Consider the following 17012-nt stretch of genomic DNA (forward strand, 5'->3'; position numbering starts at 1 on the left):
ATTAGGGACGGGGATCTGGACAGCAGCTTCCTTCCCTTTAGCCTTTGCAGAAGTATCATCAGTTCTTGGCGCGAAGACTCGGCCACTACGTGTCATTCCTGCAGGGCCCATAATTGAGGTGACGTTTAGTTCGTTGATAACCAAAGGTTGGTCTTTCTGCCCTTGCTTAAAAGCTCTGGGCTGATATATCCACGGGACTGCGTTCTCATCTTCATATGCGAACAGTGCTGGAAACTCTATCACCAATGGGCTTATAGGTATTTCCACATTAACCTCGTCAGAAGGGATGTCCACCACGGCTATCTCTTCCTGGAGCTTGCTCTTGACACGGAAATTTATCTGTAACTCGCCTCGATCCAGCATTTGTTGTATAAAATTCCTCAACTCTTTATTGTTCTCTTCAGCAACTAGCTCCTCTGGGATTATACCACTCTTCAGCAATTGTGCTCCTATCCTGGCGATAGGGGTTTGAATTTCTTTAACCTCACGAATCAATTTACCTTGATCACTCTCCTCAATGGCATTGAAGGAAGCATCCTTATGTGTTGGCATAGGATTGGTGTTCACGTTCAGGCGTCTTGGAGTGAAAGAGACAGCCTTTGCTTCGATCAAGTCTTGTACCCGATTTTGAAATGCGAAGCAATTCTCCAAAGTATGACCAGGTGCTCCCATGTGAAACTCACAATGGGCGTTACCATCATATCCGAGTGGATATGGAAAAACAGCCGGTTTTAGCTCCCTCAATGTCAGAAGGCCCTCCTTTTGCAGATATGGGAATATCTGGCTATAAGGTACTGGTAGGGGATCGATTTGCTTTCTTGGAGGTCTTGGCTTGAATTGTCTTGGTGGCGCAGTGTTTTACTGATGATAATGTTGTTGATGTTGTGGTTGATACACCTTTTGTTGTTGCATTGGTTGTTGGTAAGGTATGGGTACCACGGCGGCGACTTGGCCATATGAAGCCTGTTGCTTCCCCTTATAGACTTTGGATATAGTGTTCGTTTCACCTTCTCTTTTCTTCGAGAAGCCTCCAGAATACTTTTTCGGTGCGCTAGGGGCTATCATAGCTCCTAGAATCTTTCCATCCCTCAACCCTTTTTCTATGCGATCTCCAATTGTGACTAGATGTGCAAAGTCGGACGCTGCACTACTCACCATTCTATCAAAGAAAGGGTCCTTCAGCGTGTCCACAAATATTCCGGTCATTTCTTTTTCAGACAATGGTGGCTCTACCTGAGCAGCTAACTCTCTCCACCGCTGGGCGTATTGTTTAAATGAGTCATTTTCTTTCATGGCCATCCCTTGTAACTGCATTCGGTCGAGTGCCGTATCTAAGTTATATTTGTATTGACAAAGAAATGCGTCAGCCAAATCCTCCCAGCTTTGAATTCTCCCCTGATCTAAGCTCATGTACCATCTCATAGATGCTCCACTTAGACTGTCTTGGAAACAGTGTACAAGTAGTTTGTCGTTTTCGGTATGAGCAACCATTTTCCTGAAGTACGTTACCAGGTGACTTCTTGGGCAAGTCTATCCTTTGTATTTCTAAAAATGAGGAGTTTAAAATTTAGCCGGGATGACTAAATTTGATACCAGACGCATGTTCATGGCAGAAGCGCCGAAGATATTATTCCCCTTTATAGCTTTGATATTCTTTTCCAGGGTATGGAGCCTATCTGCAGCAGGATCTGGAAGTATCTTAGGCTTCGGTTGATCAGGCACATAGAAAGCATTGTACTGGTCATCTCCAATTTTGGATTCATGATGAGTAGACGCATCAAAAGGCTCTGCACGATCCCCATATCCTTTGCCTCCTACCGGTATTTGAACCAGACTCTTCTTGGTGGGGACGTAACTCCCGTCTTGGGGGTTCAAACCTGGTGTGCTATCATTCCTTTTTGCCCTAGTTTCTTCATCCTTAATCATCTCTCTTGGGGCAATTACGAGCATTATCTCCAACAGCTGATCCATCTTCTCTTGGATCGTCTTGATGTCTGTCCTCATGGTAATTTGGTTAGCCTTAACTTGCTCTAACATCATCTTGTATTTGCTTCGCGTCTCATTTCGGTGTTGATTAGTCAGTGTGGCTGGATAAAGGGTAAAAAGGTTGGGTAAGTTTTGTAATTTTTATGAAGCGTAATGCATAATGAAGATGTGAATGTCATGCGTATTTTATTATCAGGGAATCGTTCGAGTTTCATTAGTTGTTAGTAATTCGAAGAAACAGGAAATACTTAAAATAACAATAATAGAGTAATTTTTAAACGTCATTCATCCAAGTACACAACATAGGGGTCCAAAAAGGCCCTAGTTCAAAATACATTGTTAAAGGAACAAAATATAAGACATAGGAAAATTAAACTTCAGGCTTTCTGGCTTGGAGCTCTTCTAGTTCTTCTTTGGATCTCTTCAGCAACCCTTTACAGAGCAGAATGAAACTGATTATGGCTGGAGGAGTGCTATCTTCCTTCAACTCTTCAACTGCGTCTCTTAACATCCATGGTAATTCTTTAGCTGCCCAACTACAGAACCCCACTAGCCCATCGAGCTTTGCACGGAACTTATCCCTATCTCATTGGAAGAAGTCTATGGTCTTCTTAAAGGATTCATAATCTTCAATCACATATTCTCGTTCCTTCAACCATATGGAGTTGTCTTGGTGTAATGACTCTAGCTGGTTCTTCCAATAGCTGGCAGACTCTTTTGCATCTCTTACTTCTCGACACTTCTCCTCCCATATCATGGGTGAAACCCTAGAAGCTTCGGTGGCTATATTCTTGAGTCGGCGTTCTTGATCTGCTTCAGCCTTTGCATGACGAACAAAATTGGTGAGTTCTTTTATCTGAGCCCCAAGTGTATCGCTTATCGTCTTGTTCTCCTTCATGGCTAGATGCTACCAATGCTCATTGTCTTGACATTCTTTCTGGGCTCGTCGTAATTGACCCTTAAGAGTGTCTAGGCAATGGTCAGCTTGTTCTAGTCCCACTTTGATCTTTTTCCTCTTATGCTCCTCTTTGTTGAACTTTTCTACATGTGCTTGAAGTTGTGCATCCTTTCTCTCAAGCTCCCACTTCATGGTGTTTTTCTCATTGATGATTTGTTGGAGTTTTATCTTCAACTCTTCATTCTCTTTTTCTAGCTTTGACATAGTGGTCTTGAGTTCCTCAATTTCTTCAATAGGGACATGGGTGAGCTTAGGTTCAGGAAGAGGTACAGGTGTCCGAATGACGAATGGCTTCTTGATCATCTCCACCCTTTCCTTTACCCAATGAAAATATGGTCTTTTCTAATCCCATTTTCTCTCCCCAAATCAGCTTTCCCTTTTCGATTGACGTTCTTCCAAGCCTCTCTGATTCGTTGGAACAAACTAGGATTCTCAACCCCAAAGTCAAGCAACAAGAAAGCTTCCAAAGACCTTGCCTCTAGAGGGCCCTCCATTGGGTAGCCAAGTTGTCTTAGTGATAGAACCGGGTTAGAATTTACGCATCCTTGAGTTCCAATAAGTGGTAGATTAGGGAAATCTCCACAGTTGAATATGATGTCCATGTTGATGTATTCTTTGGAATACCAAGAAAGATCTTCGGATCGGAGTGATCCCAATCTCTGAGGCCAACTAACATCTATCTGTTCTACCCAAACTCCTATCTTTGGAAGATGCTCAAGAAACCACCAATATAGTAAAGGAGCACAACAAGCAATCATCTCTTTCTTCTTAGTGTACCTATGGCTCATGTAATAGTAAACATCAGCTAACAAGGTGGGCACTGGGTTTCTAGTAAGGAAAACGCAAATAGCAGCCATGTCTATGAAACCATCCATATTTGGGAACAAGACGATACCATAGATGGCCAACGCAATAGCTGAGTAACAAGCGTCCCAACTTTCTACTTTTAGTAGGGTATGAGCTCTTTCCAAGAGAAAACTTAGCGAAAATCCTTTGGTATTCCCTTTGGTCTCTAGGTTAGCCTCTACTTCCTTTTCATCCATGTGAAGCGTGTTAGCAATGATCTCAAGGGGCAAAGATTCATTTATACCTTCAAATAATGGCTTGTTCTTCATAGGAATCCTAACAAGACACTTGAATTCTTCCAACGTTGGTGCTAGCTGGAAGTCTTGGAATGTGAAGCATCTTAAAGGTAGGTCATAGAATTGGGCCAAGGTGACTAAAGCTGTATAGTCTACTCGTTGGTTGAGGATGCTGAGCAGATTGCCATAATTCTTCCCAAAGTTGATTTTGTACACCGGGTGCATCTGAGAGACAAAGTCACGTAAGTTCCTTAGATAGGGATCTTTGAACTTGAAAGAGTAAATGTTTCTTTTGTTTGATTCCATGTTTCTTGAATTCCTGCAACTTATGACACTCAGATTCCTTGGAAATAAAATAATATGAATGTCATGTTATGAATGATGTCTATGCATGTCACAGGTAGGTCAACATACAGGCCATGAGAGTGGGTATCCTTGGTTACTAAACAAAACCATTTTGGGAGGATACTAAAGTTAAGAGGTTCCCAAAGTCATCAATCACTATTTAGGAAGGTTATTGTCATGACGAAAGCTCATCCGCCAATAACATCCCCAAAAAGAGTCTTTTCTAGGTGAGGCCTTCGTATGGTCCCAAAGAGGAAGACTCTTAGTGGGTCCATACTACACAACTCTCGAGTCCAAGGTTCTAATAAGGTTCTCAGAGTCGTAGGTCGAGGTTGGGAATACTACTGTAAGGTAGTAATATGCCCAAGGGATCTCATCTGATTGGGGATTTCGTATTAACCTAATAAGTATGGGACTTTTCAGGTAAATACTACATAACCACCGGATATAATGGGCTAAAAGGTCCCTAGAGTCATTGATACAACTTGAGAATACTATCGTCGTGACGAAAACTCGTCGGGCAATAATATCTCAAGAGAATCTCCTCTAGGCGGGGTCTTCGTATTTTCCCAACAAGGAAGACTCCTTGTGGGCGCCCACTACGCAACCACCAACTTAATCTTATGGTTTTTCTCAGACTCGGGTGGAGAGCCTATCTCACAAAATATCACCAACCAGAGAACCCCAATAATACATAGCCAATAGAAACACCAGACAATAGTTATGACAGCATAATAATAGCAGAATAAAAAAAATAACAAACAAGATTAACATACAATACATAAACTGAACTATATTAGGCTTCACTCTCTTTTGCTTGGAGCTAGTCCCCAGCAGAGTCGCCATCTGTCGCATCACGAAAAATATGATTCCTCGCGATGGTCGCGGAAAAAATCATGTTCGAACATAGTCGCCCCCGAACTTTATTTATTCCAATGAAGGAATAGGAAAATATCGATAAAACCTCTTGAATAATAGAATAATGGTCGTCGCAACCATATTCGGGTTCAGGAGTGGATTACGTAAGGGGAAGGTATTAGCACCCCTTACGTCCGTTGCACTCAACGGGAACCTTTTAGTTCTAATTTTCATTTCGAATGTTAATTTATGTTTGTTTGTTATCTTTGGCTTATGCAATATTAGAAATTGAAATGGATGAGAACCTCGGAAAGGGAAAGGGGAGGTTTTTTATTAGTGTGCTCGTGAAGATACAATAATCTCCTGCCTACGTATCCTTATGGTGCAATAAGGAAGTTAGAGCATTCGTAGTTCGGAAAACTACGGTTGGTTGGTGTCTTTTTAGTGAATAACTGTTTAGATCGCGTTCTATAGGCTAAACGTTGGCTTGTCTACTCTCAGCGGAAGCTTAAGCATTGGTTTGTTATGCGTATTAGAAAGGATTAAAGGGTGTTCTTTCTAAAAATAATTTTAGTCACGCAGGGGTGACTGTAAGACCCTAATTTTGACCCTAAGATCCTCATGGCATCATATCATTTGCTCAATGCATTGCCTCAAGGATCATATCATATGTGGCTCCTTGACCCTAGGGGTGGGACTTGTGTGAGTGGTTTGAGACCACCAAGCATGCTTGTATTGTATATTACTACTTTTCTTATTTTTTTTACTAACCAAAAGCACAAAAATATGTCACTAACTCTTTTTGTTTTGAAGCTCAAGTGATCATGTGCTCCCATGCTCCTAGGAGGCTCCTAAGTTCAATGAAGTGGCTAGATGAGGATGAGAAAAAGCATGAAAATGGTCCATAAATCTCCTAATCATCATATATGTCTCTCAAGTATCTCAATTTTCCAATTTGATCAAGATAACCCAAAGGGCTTGAGGATTGTTTCCCAGGGAAACCCTAATTCAATTGTGCTTTAACTGTGCCTTGCTCATGAAGCAACCTCAACCTATGATCAAATTTAATCAATGTAAGTTCTTTCATTCATTATTTTATGCATATATGAGTTTATGTAAGGCCCCTCAACCATTCATTCATCAAGATTGGAAGTTTGGCCTTGAAAAGTTGACCAGTCAAGTCATCTGACTAAACTGAAGATCACCAAGATACAACTTTTGATGTGTTTGTCAAATGAAGATGACCCCAAGATAAAATATGTTCTTAAGAATCATATTAACAACCTTCATGTTCATAAAAAATCCATTTGAAACTTGGAAGGTCATCATTCATTTCAAAACATTATAGGTCATTTTGATTGAAACCCTAATTTTGGGTCAACTTCCCAAGGACCTAACTTCCTTATTTTTTTATGATTTGAGGTGATACAAAATTAATTGGAAAGATTAAGATGTCTACTTCAAATTTTATGTTGGACAAAATTTCATAATCCTAAAAGAAACACATGTGATAATACAAAACATTATAGGTCACTTTGGACCTAAGTCATTGAATTTGAAAAATGTCCAACTTCAAGTGCCCATAACTTTCTCATGAAAAATCCAAATGATGCCAAAATTTAAGTCTAAATTGATCATATTGAAAAGATCTATAACTTTGATGTTGGAGGTTTTTCCATTTTAGGCTTGCATCATTGAAACAGAAGGGCTTGAAGATGCTTGCTTTTGGTAAAAAAATTCAAAGGGAAACTAGACATGTTTTGTACCCAAACCTTCACAGCCAGTTTTCTTAAATTTCCAAACTCCAAATGAATTTTTTCCCAACATGACTTTTGTTCCTTATTTCAAGAGATTTCTAACCATTACTCACATTAATTTTTTGGACTTTACATGTGTGAGTTTCGAAGAGCTCTTTCATCATGTTCATTTTGATATTTTATGGTGAAAACTTGAAATGCAAGTTGTTTCAGTCCAATGCACACGACCAAATGGTGTTCTCATGATCTCAGCAAACTTTTGCATCCACCTTTGGGCTTTGCGCGCGCCTGTACAGGCCCATGCACCAAAATTCAAATGATCATGCACATGAAGGAAGCGTGGGAATCAACCATATCCAACTATAAATAGAAGTGCCTTGAGCTTCAATTAGCAACCAAGTGGAGATCTGAATTGCTGCTAAATTGAAAACCAAACCCTCACTAAAGGAATTTCCAGTTTTATCTTTCATTTTCAAGCTTGAATTTCAACATCATTAGTTGATTTTCAAAGCTCAATTCCTTAACCTTGCATCACCATCACACTTTCAGAGCAAAAGTAGATCAAGAGCTTTGAGAATTCGTGTTGTTTGAGGCTCCATTTTAGAGGTAGAACACCAAACTTTCTTGATCTAGATCTTGTAATATAATGTGAATTCCTTTGGTTTATGCTATTTTCTGAAGTCCTCATGCTTGAGGCAGACCAGTGGTGGTCTTAATTTTGCAAATCGTGCCATTTCAGTTCATGCACCATGATCTTTAAGTTCATGTTTCTCTCTAAATAGGAACTGTGAGGATGATCCATGGTCACAGGGGTGATGTACATCACCTCAGCTTCATTTTGATACCTTCTTTTTTCATTTTCATTGAGGTTTGATTTCCTGCGCATGGTGGCCGGATCTGGTTAGATCGCCGGAGAAGATGGTGGTTTCCACCACCATCCCCACGTGTTAGCTTCCCAGCCTTTGGATCATGCTGAAACGTTTTAATCTTGGCTCTTGCTTGTGTTGACTTATTTTAATGCAATGTGTGATGAGCTTGACTCACGTATACCATGTGACCGCACCTTAGAGCCCTTGATGCCATGCCACGTCAATTAATGAAGTGAACCTGTGGCTGCGCATTTTTGCTATTTTTCTTATTTTCTTTTAATTTCAGATAATTCCTTTTATTTTCAAAAATTCGTAAATATTTTATTTGAAGTCACAAAAATATGAGACCAATGCCAAAAAATTTCTTGAAAAATCTAGTTTCATATTTTGATTTTTAATTATTTTTGTGACTTCATTTAATATTTTTTGTGAATTATTTGATTTTTATTAGTTTTAATTCATTTTTAATTACTTTCTGATATTTGAAAAATCCAAAAATATTTTCATAACACCTATGGATCATGATAAGTCAATGAAAAATAGTCTCATCAATTTCTTATTTGATTTGAGATTTATTTGAGATTTTAATTCATATTGTGTTATTTTTTATTGTTTTTAATTGTTTTTAAATAGTTTCTGATTTCAAAAATTGTTGAGAAAATTTGTCAAAGTTTGTTTGACCATGTTAGACCTATGAGAATTTAATTGGACTTGTTGAATTTAATTTGAATTAAATTTGAGGTTTGACCATATTTTGTTTATTTTATTTTTGTAGTTATTTTAATTCAAAAAAATACCAAAAAAAATATGTTTTACTTGTTGACTTGTGATCTTCATTTCTTTTTTGTTTAGCATTGATTGATGATGATTTGGTTCACTTTTGACCAATTGAGTTTGACATTTGAATTCTCCTTCCATCCATTTCATCTTCATCCCATTCTTTTTATAATTTGGCCAATGAGTTCATGTCTTATGGTTGGTCTTGACAAATGAGAGGTTTAACCTTCTTTGATCCAAACCAAACTCAACTTGATCCAAGATCAAGTGAGTTTCTTTGTGTCCAAGATAGGTTGCTTCTTGGTCAAGCAAAAAACCTAAAGTCCATACAAGGTCCTTCCCCTTTTGTTTTGGCATGGCAAGTTTGTGGAACTTGACTTACTAGTCATGATCTCTAACTTGTGTTCATTTGCCTATAGTTTTATTGACCGGCCTCAGATAGGTGTGACTACTACATTAGTCCACTTACGATTGCTTAACATAGTGCTACATTGTCTCATGACAAGCTAACATAACTACACTAATTACTAACTTTAATTTGAGCATTTAATTTCTTGCAATTTACTTTAATGCCATTTATTTCTTGCTCATTTATTCATATTGCTTTTCATTTTGCTCACTTGAGCACATATTTTATGTTTATGTCATTTTCCTTTTGCTCATTTGAGCTCATTATTGTATATAAATATACTGTTGTCTTGTGATTGTTTTTTCTTTGTCTTATGTGAACCTAATGCAAAAGGAGAAAGGACCTAGAATTAGGATATACCCATGCTTAAAGGAGTTCAAGAGCAACTAGGCCTCATGCCTTTAGAATGCTAAACTTGTTGAAGAGCAACTAGGCCTCATGCCTTTAGAATGCTAAATTTCAAAGTTGACTTTCAAGGACTTCCTTTCCAAAACTTATTCTTTGTCTATTCCTCTTATTATATGGTGAACTTTTTGACGTTTTCTCTTGTGTGATAGGGATTCCATCTTGAGATAGTAAAGAGGACCATTGTCATGAGTAGCCAAGTTAAGAGAGACAAGCCAAATGGAGATCCTAGGAGCTTGAATCTAATTTGTTTGATTGCTTAATTGTGTGCTAAGTCCAAAGGAAAGGAGCATCTTGAATCATCTCTATGATTTCAAGAAAAGGAACTCCAAGGGTTTTTATCTTCTCTCTTATCTTTGTATGCTTTAGGACTAGCCCTTCTCTTATTCTCCTCACTCTAACCCAAGCCAAAATCTTTTCTTGCAAACTTTGACATTGCTTTCAAATTAGAAACCTAGGCCTTAGGCCTTTGACTTTTCAAAACTATTTTCATTAATACTCATTGTGAATAAATCTTAACCCTACTTTGACATCATTTTGTAAATACACTTAACTTGTAAATACAACTCATTTCAAATTGTTTGTTTTTGTGGTTCCAATGGCCACCCTTGTTAAAACCTTTTCATAACCATTAGTCATAGGTTTGAGTTATCATAGTGGTTGATGTGAATCTCACCTTATCCTTAGTGATTGGATTATAAGTCTTCCATACTTATTATAAGGTTAACCCCTCACTAGTATGTTGAAGCCTTCCTCACATGGTGGATTGTTGGTTTAGGTTGAGTTTTCTCCCTTTGATAACAAAAGACCTTAAGGCTTTTGATCAAATCAATTCACCAATATTTGTGATTTTTACTCCGAACTACGAGGTTTTGATCCTCCTTTGTGATGGTACGTAGGCAATGGGTTCATCTATTCAAACAACAAAATTTGTAAATATAATCCATTCTCTTCTCATCCCTCCAATCTTTTGCACATATTTTCACAAATACCAACCTACAACACATATTTGCAAAAAGGGTTCCCTTAGAGTACAAAGGATGTTTTGGGTGCGTAAAACCTTCCCATTTCATAACCAACCCCCTTACCCAGATCTCTGACATTTTTATTAGTTTTTGATTTGATAAAACTTCTTACTTGGCTTTTGTTCGCTTTTTAGCCTTTCCTTTGGACAAATAAAAGTGCGGTGGCGACTCAAAATTGTATGTTTACTTTTGGTTTAGTCAATAAACCTAAAGGTAACAAAAACCCCGCTATAGTGACAAATTGGATTAATATGTTGGATGTTTTTGATTGGTTGAGATGTTTTTGGTTGGATGACGATTACTCGGATAGTTGAGTAAGACAACTCATATCCTAACAGTCGGGAAAGGGAATAAAAGACTCTAGACCACTTTCTTTTTCATCCTTAATTATAGAAAGGATTTGATAATAATTAAGGTGTTTTGAATGGATGACAAATACTCGGATAATCGAGTAAGACAACTCGTATCCTAATAATCGAGAAGAGGAATAGAAGACTCTAAACCGCTTTCTGTTTCATTTGAATATTTATGAAAATAAGGTTGTATATGGTTGACGTATTTTAGAATGAACGACAAGTACTTGAATGACTGAGTAAAACAACTCATATCCAAGCATTTGAGAAGAGGAGTTGAAAGCTCAAAACCATCTCCTTTTTCGTATAGTTTGTTACGAAAATGATTTGATTAAGTTGTATGTTTGTGGAAAAATGACAATTGCTCGACTGACCGAGTAAGAGAACTCGTATTCAACCAATTGAGGAGAGAAGTTGAAAACTCAAAGTCAACTCCCTTTTCATTTAGCTAAATATGAAAATAATTTGATTTAATCGGGGTTTGGAAGTTTGTAGAGGAACGATAATTATTTGACTAACCAAGTAAGAGAACTTGTATTCAAATAGTCGTGGATAAAAAATTGAAGACTCAAAGTTATCTCCCTTTTGGTTTCTCATTATAAAAGAATTTGATTTATTTGTTCTTAAGTGGATTAGAAATGACGATTGTTCGATTAACTGAGTAATAGAATTCGTGTTCAAATAATCGAGGAGAGGAGTTGAAAACTCAAAACCATCTCTTTTTTATTCCTAAATGAAATAGTATTTAATTGTGATTAGGTATTTTAATTTAATTTTAATAAAGAATATTCGATGTCGGGTCGAGGTTTTAAATTTGTACTTTGTGAATGAATTGAATTTATTTAGTGAATAGTTTATCTAATCGATTAATTAAAATCGAATAGGTCTCATTGTAAGAAGGCCCAAGAGTAAGCCATGTGAGGTTGATGGCGATGCTTTTAAAAACGATCGACTTACAAAGGTGTTTGAAAATGGGCTCGACTTTGAATCGAAAAATATGTGATTTATTTTTACATAATTTAATATAGCAATTAGAGTGATTATGGGATAAGGGTAAATATGAAAATATAACTCAAATCATGGTTCAAACGAACTTAGGAATTGCACAAGTGGGTTTAATCAAACACATTCAAGATGATATCTTAAACAAATTCTACAACTTGAAACAATGATTAATTTTCACTTAACAAATAAAGCATTTAAAATAAAAGTTGAGTAAATAAAATAAAAAAAATATTATTTTTTATAGCAATATTACTCTAATATATATTTTATATGTATATATAAAGATATGAAATAAAATAAATAAATGAACAAGCAAAAATAAAAAGAAAATGGGCTAATGGTGATGGAAGCCCAAATCTGGGCGATTTACTTGAAACAGAGGGGGTTTAATTAACAAAAAGTGGCCTTTGAGCCCTATCTGAAGGCCCAAAACGCAGGGAAGTGATGCTAAGCCCGGTCAACCTTGTTGACCTCCAGCGAAGCTCTTGACCGTCAGATCCACTGATCTGACTTGGTCAAACGAATGGGTGAGGTCTGATTGGCAATGCAATGTAAGGAAACGTGGGGAAGTCCACACAGGATTTCCTAGTTGACCAAAGTCAACCCAGGCGTGGCCTTCTAAGAGGAAGCCACTTGGTACACATGCGCCCACTCCCAACACCATTTAAAAAGGAAAATGGAATGCAATACTTCATTTTGCTCATTTCTTTCTCTCTCTTCACTCAAAACTCAGAGTTGCTCTGCAACTCTCGCCTCTCCTCTTCGTCATCACCATGGCCAACACCTACCGGAGAAGACGGTGGCGACCGACCAACTGCGGCGGCGCCGCCTTCTTCTCCGGCGACCCCCATCCCAAAACCTAGACTTCTAAACACAAACCCTACCTTATCTTGGACGGAGAACACGAATCTGACCTTAGATCTTCCAAAATCTCTCCCAAACGGTCGGATCGGCGCTCCAAAAAAGAACACAAACTTAAACCCTAACCTAAACGTCCTTCCACACAACCAGTGGAAACTTTAACAACAAATCCAAAACCTAAACAGCAACAAAAACGGTTTAAACCTAAACCCTAGTTCCAAGATTAAAGCTTCTACAGTCATGATTTAAATAAGATAACATGGGGTTTCTACTCAGTTTGGAAAGGCGAGTGCAATGATATGAAGTTTAAGCAAAAAGGAGAAGAAAACTACTTGGTTTGAGAGCGATTCGTCGGCGAAGTCTCCCCGACGAAACTCAGATAAGCTTTCCTTTCTCTAAATCTCTCTTTGTCTTCCTCTATTTTTTCTCTCTGAATGTTGCTTGGTTGTGTTTGAATCAAAAACTATTTTCTGATTTCTTTATCGTTTCCTCCTTTTTTCTGTTCACTGTGTTCTGGGTATTTATCTTCTGATGAATTTTTAGTTTAATAAGTTTTAAGATAACTTGTCAGGTTTACTTTTCATCCTAGATTTTATGGGATTATTATTGTGTGGTTCCATTGTTGTTTTGAACTGGTGTTCGTTATGGTCTCTTGTGCAAAGCATTAACCTGGTCATTTTGTTAATTATCCTTCAATTTTTTTAAGCGCTTATTGAAAAGAGTTTTTTTGACTTAAGCTGATTTCTTTTGCAGGTCACATAAGTGAAGTGACCTTCACTGAGGAGAGAAATTTGCGCCAGCTCTATGAGGCGAATGGATTTTGGGGCGTTTCAACTCAAAAGGGGTGGTTTTGGCAATGGCTTCGAAAGTTTTGTCTTCAATCTGCTGGATTTACAGCAATTTTGATTTCCAAGTCTAGTCATTTAAAATGTAATTTTGGACTCTTTTTTTGGATAATTATGTAAACTTTGGAATTATTTGTAATACCTTTAGACTTAAAATTCAATTATGTACTTAATCTCTTTTTAAACATTTAAGCTTTATCTCAATATTTTATTTAGAAACTTGTTTGGGCCACAATGCAATAAAAATGGATTTCTAACTTGGTTACCCTTAGCATATTACTATCAACCAAAATAAAAACGTGACAAAAGGTCTAAAATGAAACATGTCATAAATATTGCAATTTCAACCTTAATCACAAAACCAACACATACGCATACATATGGTGACTTGATTTAAAACCAACACACACATACTTAAAACCAACATATGAGTCTAAATATGGTGACTTGATTTAAAACCAACACATACATGCTTCAAAAAATGCAAATTTAGTTTAAGGACCTATGAAGGGCTTAGAAATTTGGCACATATATTTGAGATGTGAGAATGAGCTAAATAACAAGTGATCATAAAAATAATTATGGCTCTTAATACTTACTGATAATCAAATGGACTTTGGATTAGTAATGTGTAAAGATTTGAACCACACTTTGCAATATTAATTATAGACATGTTTATGTGAATGGGACTTTTTAAAACCAAGAGATCTCATGGATAAACCAAAATGGGCCTTGTTAACCAAAAAGTCCCAAAATGCACATACCATCCCATGCTTCAGTAATAGCAATAAGAGACAAATACAACAGATGTTTTCTTAAGTCATGTACAAGGATCTCAGCAGATGAAATGTCACTGAAGATTTTATGTCACTAAGGGTAGAGAAACACTAAGATAGAGCTTATGCCTTAAGATATAGTTCATGCCTTATAATATCTGGTAGTGAATACTGGTGAAAGATTTTTTCTTACCCGGACAAAATTGGGGTATGACACATGTAGACCGTTTCTTTTAGTTCTCCATGGAGAAACGCATTCTTGACATCCAACTGATGAATTTGCCAAGATTTTGAGATAGCAATACTAAGAACAGTACGAATAGTAGCTGGTTTGACCACGGGACTAAAAGTTTCTCCATAATCGATGCCAACCTGTTGACCTGCACCATCACCTACAAGTCGGGCTTTATGCGTCTCAAAAGAACCGTGGGATTTTTCTTTATGTCTAAAAATCCACATAGATCGAATAACATTAACATTGGTGGGTCGTGGCACTAAATCCCACGTCTTATTTTTAATTAGAGCGTTATATTCATCATCCATTTCCATTTTCCAATTTGAGTCTTTAAGTGCAGACACTAGGTTTTTAGGTATAGGATATTTTGTGACATGGGTATGGAGGCCATAATATTTTTGGTTTGGCTTAAAAATTCCATGTTGACTTCTAGTAACAGGTTTTGTATTTGTTTGTAAGGTGGGTTGGAAAATTGCAGGAATGGTATTTTGACTTATGGATCCAATATTTGTTGTTGTGAGGTGTGGGGAGAGGGAGTTTGTATTTGATAATATGGTGGGCTGTTGTGGAGGAGGAATAGGGATGTGAGACCGAGTGGGTGAGGTTATGGTTGTAGGTGGGTCCGTATGGGATGAGGTGGATCGGTTTGAGGGATGAGGTGGGTTCGTATGGTTGTGTGGGTTATTTTGTGTTTGGGTAATTATGTGGTTTATGTAGTAGAGGGACAACTCGTTTTCAAGGAAGTTATATGTAGTAGGTTGGGGGGTGTGCAACTTTGCATATGGAAAATGAGTTTCGTCAAATAGGACATTGCGGCAAATGATAATTTTATTGGATGTTAAATCTAGACATTTATACCCTCGATGATTTTTCGGATACCCAAGAAAGACACACTGAGTGGATCGAGGTTGGAGCTTATGTATCGTAGTGGAAGAAAATAGAGGATAACATAAACAACCAAACACTCGTAAATGTGAGTAAGAGGGTTCTTTGTGATATAACATTTTAAGTGGAGACTCAAAATTTATGGTTTTGTTTGGCAAAATGTTTAAGAGATATGTTGCCATTTCAAGAGCATGATGCTAAAAAGTAGGTGGTAAAGACGCGTGAATTAATAAAGTTCGAATAATATTATTAATGGAGCGTATTTTTCGTTCGGATTTGCCATTTTGAGATGATGTATAAGGGAAAGACAAATGAAACGACATTCCATTAATATCACACATGTTTCGAAAATTATTATTGACGTATTCACTACCATTGTCACATTGAATTGTTTTAATTTCTCGTTGAAATTGGGTGTTGATGTAAGCCTTTAGTTTTTGAAAATTAGAATATACTTGAGATTTTTTTGACATTGGAAAAGTCCACAAAAATTTTGAGTAATTATCCAAGAAAAGAACATAATATTTGTGACCTAAAAAGCTTACAACAGGAGACGTCCATACATCGCTATGTAAAATATCAAACGACAAAAAACTAGTATTATTTGAATTCATGAAATGCAACTTAATATGTTTACCAAGAGGACAAGAATGACATAAACGAGAATGTATTTGTCTAGATTTATTATATTCAATAAATTTATTTTGTCTAAGAGAATTTAAAATGTGTTCTCCCGGATGACCCAAGCGATCATGCCACAAAGAAGGCGATAAAGCTGCAAGAGAAAGATTAGGCTTGGATTTATTTTTGGAGTTGGTGTTGGTTGTGATAGGGTATAGATCACCTCGACTCTCACATCTCATTAGAGCCATCCCCGTCTGAAAGTCCTTCACGGTAAAACCAAACGGGTCAAATTCAATTGAAACCTTATTATCTGTGGTAAATTTACGAACCGACACTAAGTTTTTAATTAACTTTGGAGCATGTAGTATATTGTTTAGGAATAAAGGGGGGTGTGGGGGTTTTATGTGTGCACTGCCAAGGCCATAAATTGGAATAGAGTGGCCACTTCCGCCAATTATATTATTATTTTTGCTCAATTTAAAATAAGACGAAAGATTACCTTGCGAGGATGTCATATGAGAAGTGGCTCCGGTGTCCATATACCAAGATTGATCAGACTGAGCAAGATTGAGGGTGTGTAAAGCAGTTTCAATATCAGTTGGGCTGGGTGCATTAACATTGTAAGCAGCTTGTTGTAGTCTTGGCCCAAGGACTCTTCCTTGTTGAGTCTGTGCAAGATTACTGGGCCTACTCCAATTGTAAGATGGATAAGGGCAATGTGGTATATTCCATGGAGCCCATTGTTGACATGGCATCCATTGTTGCCATTGTTGTTGACCCTGACCACGACCCCCGCCGTTGAAATGATTGGGACCTGTCCGACCGCCCCTCCCGTAGTTTCGGCCACCGTTGTTACGGTTGATTTTTTTGCCTCGGTTTCCACGAGAGGTGTTGGATGGTGGGTTACGGTTTTGATAAGTGTAACTAGGAGAGGAATGGCGAGGGACATCATCATTT

The 17012-nt window shown here is 37.5% G+C and overlaps 1 protein-coding gene across 1 annotated transcript; it reads right to left on the minus strand.

Moving 5' to 3' along the window:
• Nucleotides 1–3261: 3261 nt before the first annotated feature.
• On the minus strand, nt 3262–4332 carry LOC127080275 (uncharacterized). The gene has a single exon (XM_051020601.1). It carries the CDS (start codon nt 4330–4332, stop codon nt 3262–3264), a length of 1071 nt encoding a protein of 356 aa, XP_050876558.1.
• Nucleotides 4333–17012: the final 12680 nt, after the last annotated feature.

Source organism: Lathyrus oleraceus, chromosome 5 (genome assembly GCF_024323335.1).
Source record: "Lathyrus oleraceus cultivar Zhongwan6 chromosome 5, CAAS_Psat_ZW6_1.0, whole genome shotgun sequence".
Taxonomy (NCBI): Eukaryota; Viridiplantae; Streptophyta; class Magnoliopsida; order Fabales; family Fabaceae; genus Lathyrus; species Lathyrus oleraceus.